Source organism: Cinclus cinclus, chromosome 7 (assembly GCF_963662255.1).
Source record: "Cinclus cinclus chromosome 7, bCinCin1.1, whole genome shotgun sequence".
NCBI classification, from domain to species: domain Eukaryota; kingdom Metazoa; phylum Chordata; class Aves; order Passeriformes; family Cinclidae; genus Cinclus; species Cinclus cinclus.
Genome location: NC_085052.1, coordinates 1243502 through 1248501, shown reverse-complemented (window position 1 = coordinate 1248501; position 5000 = coordinate 1243502). Strand labels below are relative to the sequence as shown.

At 42.7% G+C, this 5000-nt stretch overlaps 1 protein-coding gene across 18 annotated transcripts in view; it reads right to left on the bottom strand.

Annotated features, from left to right (window-relative positions):
• EBF3 (EBF transcription factor 3) overlaps positions 1-5000 on the bottom strand; it is a 118413-nt gene that overhangs the window by 28992 nt on the left and 84421 nt on the right. For 13 of the 18 annotated variants that reach the window (XM_062496127.1, XM_062496135.1, XM_062496128.1 and 10 more), the window contains 2 exons: positions 4317-4447; positions 3671-3797 (listed from right to left, as the gene is read on the bottom strand). In XM_062496127.1, coding sequence (XP_062352111.1) covers positions 3671-3797; positions 4317-4447 — 258 coding nt within the window. Of the gene's footprint in view, positions 1-3670; positions 3798-4316; positions 4451-5000 lie in introns of all 18 variants that reach the window. The other 5 variants (XM_062496126.1, XM_062496131.1, XM_062496120.1 and 2 more) reach the window with 1 other exon arrangement.

Below are 5000 nucleotides of genomic sequence, written 5' to 3'. Positions count from 1 at the left end.
CAACGTGAGGAGTTCAGAGGGCTTCCCCCCGTTGGTGCAGTGCCAACCCTGCCGCGCCACCAGCGCACCATGAGGGACCCCGAGCCACGAGCGATGGGCTCGAGAGCTCCCAGTTCAACACGAGCCTTTGTGCAGGAGAATCATTCTGGTGCTCCCATCCAGCAAATGCGCTGCTGGCCTGGGAATGGCTCCATGGATTCGACATCCACGGGTTCCGCGTGGCGCTCGGATGTCGCGGTTCCCTGCGAGGGAGCTGCTGCCTCCTGATAATTTGGGGCATTGCCTCAAAAGCCAAAGAAGCTGTCCAAATAGGCGTGTGCAACAAAAAAAGCTTAGGGTGGAAGCAGCCAGCATGAAGAGTTCCAAGGGCCACGAATCATTCTTTGAAACTGTTTTGGTATGCTCTACATCAGGCTACGCACCCTTTATTTGCTTGGGAAACTGCACAAAACACAGAGAAAACAGGAAGGCAGTGGCACAAACACACTGTAAACACCACCCTGCTGCTCAGCTGAGAGCAAACCAACAGAATCTGCAGAGCTTAAAATATGTGTGTGAAGGTGCAGTTTTACCTGTAACATAATTTCATTTTGAAGCATACAAATCACAATTTCCTATAATCAAATAAGGCTGCAGTGCTTATATTCTAATTAAAAAATAATCTCTGATATTTAATTTAGAAACCTGGAAGACTGTACCAGCAAAATTATGGCTACAACCTGCACCGACCACTCGATTTGCCCACAGACAGCAAATTTTTCAGGTAGCACTTTCAAAATTAGTATTAAACAAGCAAACGCTGCACCGCTCAATATGTATTAAAACAAGTATTGTACCCAGTTATTAATTTGCACTATTCACTTTTAAATGCAGCAAATACCTCATTAATTTAATTTTAGGTGCCCACCAGTTTATATTGCATTTTACAGTCTAGAAGGCAATTTACTATTAACTGGCAATTACATACAGAATGATTGTTAATTCTGCTCCTAAGTGCTAGCTGCTTGAAAATTGTTATCTCTCTCTAATTTTTGACCTTCTTACAACAGGGGTGAGGTACACTGGGAATACAAAGGACTAGTAGAGAAGAGCCGGACATGTCATTTGTGACTCATTCTTTTAATTCACCGTGCTAATCAACTGAACTGCCACAATCTCCCAAGGTAATTGTATCTTTATAATAGTTGAAAGCAGCGGGCAAAAAGGCATGGATAGATGGGGAAAGGCCTTGCCTTTGCCTGCTGGGAGCCAGCGTGCTCCTGCTTCTGCACTGGGCTAATGGGGGCTTTGGAGAAAAATCTGGAACTTTTGCATCTCCCTGCCCCGACGGTTTAATGTCTCAACTTCCGCGCTCACAAAGGCTTTGTGCACCACACTACACTCTTGTTTCATTATTCCGCTGCCTTGTTGCCCTATGGTCCACCTCCTGCTGGGAAGGTTAAATGTTAGAGTGCCAAGCCAGGCTGCAAGCATGGTGGGACACTGATGGGAAACAGATGCCCTGGGGACCCGGCCCCTCCCTCCGCCAGGCTACAGCATTTTCATTTTCTGAAATACAGCGAGGCTTGGCTTCCCTCTCAATGGCAGCTGTAATTTCCAAAGACTGTCTCAGCCACCCTATCACTCCGAGATAAAGCAAAGCAGAAGTTTCTCAGTCAGGCAGGCTCTGGCTTTCTCTCTTTATTTTCTTATTGCTGGGACATTGTTCGGGTTTTTTTCACTTCAAAGGTGTTTTAAATACCTATTCCTGCTAGAGTTAATTGTTAGTTATGTAACTTCATTACAATTTCCTTCCAGTGGGAGAAGCTCATGACATTCTCATGGTCCTTTTAAACACCTTTACTTAACGACGAAGGCAAAAGACAACCCCGAAAAGGAAAAAATTAAAGGTTTATCCTTCCAGTTCCATACACATATGCACTTACACATTAGAAAGAACCTCAAAACAGCAAAATTTGCAAAATTTGCAAAATTCACACCTCAGAAATCAGTTAAAGACATTACTCTAAAGCAAGTTAGAATTCCAGGCTCTACCCTGAGAGCCAGACCATCATCTGGTTCAAATCTGCGGCGCTTCCCTGTGCACCGTGGAACTGCACCAGCTCCCAACAGCTCAAATATCTGGAACTTGGGCTGAGGCTTTCAATTCGTTCATTTTTTATTTTGTTGGACACTTCTTTTAGCTTGTCATACTCACAGGATACTCAGCTGTAGCTTTGTATAAACTCTACATATACATATATATGTGTGAGTATCTATGTGTCTGTGTATATAAATACATAAAATATTGTTCATAAGAGCATTTCTTAGCCCACAACAGTGACAGCCCCACCTGTGCTCACCAGCTTTGCAGCAAAACAACTCTGGTTTTTGGGATAAATCACCTGCCTCAAAAGAACCACAGTCACCACCATCCCATTTGGAAGCTCTGGTGAAACCCAATCCTAAAGATCAATAAATGTAAATATTCTCTCCTTCACCAGCCAGAAGTGAGGCACCCAGTTCTGGATGCCAGCATTTTTGCTCAGGTTTTATTTCTTTGGGAATACAGAGAATATAGGAATCTCAGGTGCTACCAACACTTGAAAGTTCATTTCAAAAATAGACCTTAGGCAGACACAAAAACATATCCAGGATGCATTAATGGTTTCAAAAGTCCTCCCTTAAAACTACCCAGGAACGCACTTTTCCCATTAGATCTAAGTTAATAGATAGAAACAGTTGCAGTCTAGTGGGAAAATATTCATCAAAATGCACATCATCTGCACATCATCTGCAATCTGCATTATCTACCCAATAAGCAGCGAGGACTCTCCCCGAATCCCTGCAGTCTGTCGAGTAAACAGTTAAAGGCTCTTTGTTTTCAAAAGAGAGATTGATTCATCAGATCAAATTTATTACCTAGAATCCTCATCCAAAAGTACAGTAAATTAAATTGCTATTTCTCCCTTTTTCCCTCCCCACACCTCAGTTAAATTCATTGGTAAATGCCAGAAAAACTCTAATACTCATTTCAGATAAAAAGCCAGCAATACTTCATCCCAAAATAATAATTTTCACATTAAAACCACTGCAAAACCACAAAGTTCCGACTTTTTCTTGAGCTGTTGTAAATTAAAATCAAATGTATTTAAAAGAATTGGCATAAATAAATCATTCCCAGGCTTGTGAGTTTGTATCCTGAGTTTTAGGTCTGAGGGAATCTGACAGATTGTGAATAGGGTTGGATAAAGTCAATTGGATCCAACAACAGCTCCTTGAACCGATGCCTAAAACTTCAACTGAACCTTCAGAGAAGTTCAAGAAGTTTGGATAGATGACCTGAAAAATATTTTGCATCACTGAGCAGTTCTTAATTCCTTTTTCTGGCTGGAGGAGAGTAGGAAATACCATTGTTAATCTATTTCTGGCCAACATGAAAACAGGAAGCAACAGACATCTTGTGAGGGAGCTGGATCCCATGGGACATGGGGACATTTTTGAGACCCAGAAGGCTGGATGGGCACCAGACCTCCTGGGTGCCCATATGAACAGGTCTTTTGAGGTCCAGCTACCACCAGTTACGCTTCCTGCAAGACATATCCTACTTCTAACAGTATTTTTCATTCCTGCACATCACTAAGAGATGGGAGCTGTCGTCCCAAAATGAGTATGGAAACCACAGACTCACCAGTGTAGACGAATCGGCCGGGAGCACCTTTGCAGAACTGTTTGGATTTGTAGGACAGGGTTACTTCAACAACTCCTGGAATGTGCCGTGGTGGTGTTTGAACTCTGATGGCGTGGGGTGTTATCAGCTACAAAAATCGTACAGAAAACATACCTTAAATCAAGATGGCACTGATAAGGCTGATGCCAGCCAGTTTACATAATCACAAAAATGACTTTCAATGGCGCTCCTTGTCTCCAAACTCTCCCTCCGTGCTGACACGTTGGGAGATATGGGTTCTACAAGGGTTTTTTCAGAAAAGCTCTGTAAACGATCCTTGGTTTTCGTTTGCAGGAAAGGCCACAGGGCATCATTCATATGAAAATTGCCTCCATATGTCTCCTTAAGGCTACTCCTGGTAATTTTAACACTAATTGTCCAATTGTACTGGGAGACCTCCTACAGCAAGTCTTCCACTAGAGGGCCATGAAGTGCCTCAAGTACATTCCCGGCCGGGCAGTCGATTGTCACACGCGAATTCATGGTTAAAAAGGCACCGTGAAACAAAACCTCATGATACCTCATGTCAATAGCCTATTGACAGCTTGTTAAAATCATTCATGGAAAAAATGTTACAGTTCAAAGCCCACCAATTTAGATAGCTTACCTCACTCCAGACCAACATAGTTCCAAATACGACTTGTAAGCCATCAAAGAAGTTGTCTCCGATTATGATGACAGTAGCCCCACCAGTAGTCCAGCCTTCACTAGGACTGATGGCCTTTATGCACGGAGTAGCTGCTTGTACAAGACAGAAAATCAAGACCTTAATACCCCTCCTTGCCCGACACGAGCTCTCTTCCCCAATGACAAACCATGCAAAGCACAATAGGAGGAAAGTGCACGATTTCTGGAGGAGGCACACAAAGGGCAACCGTATATCAGCATGTTGATGTATTTAAAGCAAACTATTAAATGTTTTATAAAGCAAAGGCCAAGCAGCAGAACACTGGTGAGCAAGGAAAAACTGGCTTGATACAGCAAATTGTATGTCAGGGCAAATATGGCTATTACAAATGATTAAGCATCGCATGCATGTGGCATGTCGATTTATCTGCTTTGCTGTACAGATCTAAGCAGAGTCAATCAAAAGGTTGTTGAGGGAGATGGAAGAGCAAATGCTCTGAATTTCGATTCCTCATAAGCAGCTAATTGGGTTGGGCTTTTTCATCCGCGAACTTTGCCTTTTGGTTCAAAACTTCATTTTCCTCTGTCACTCCGTAATTACTACTTTTCACTTTTCATCAGGAAAAAATCAAAAGCACTATATTAATACTTTTGTCAAAGGTAC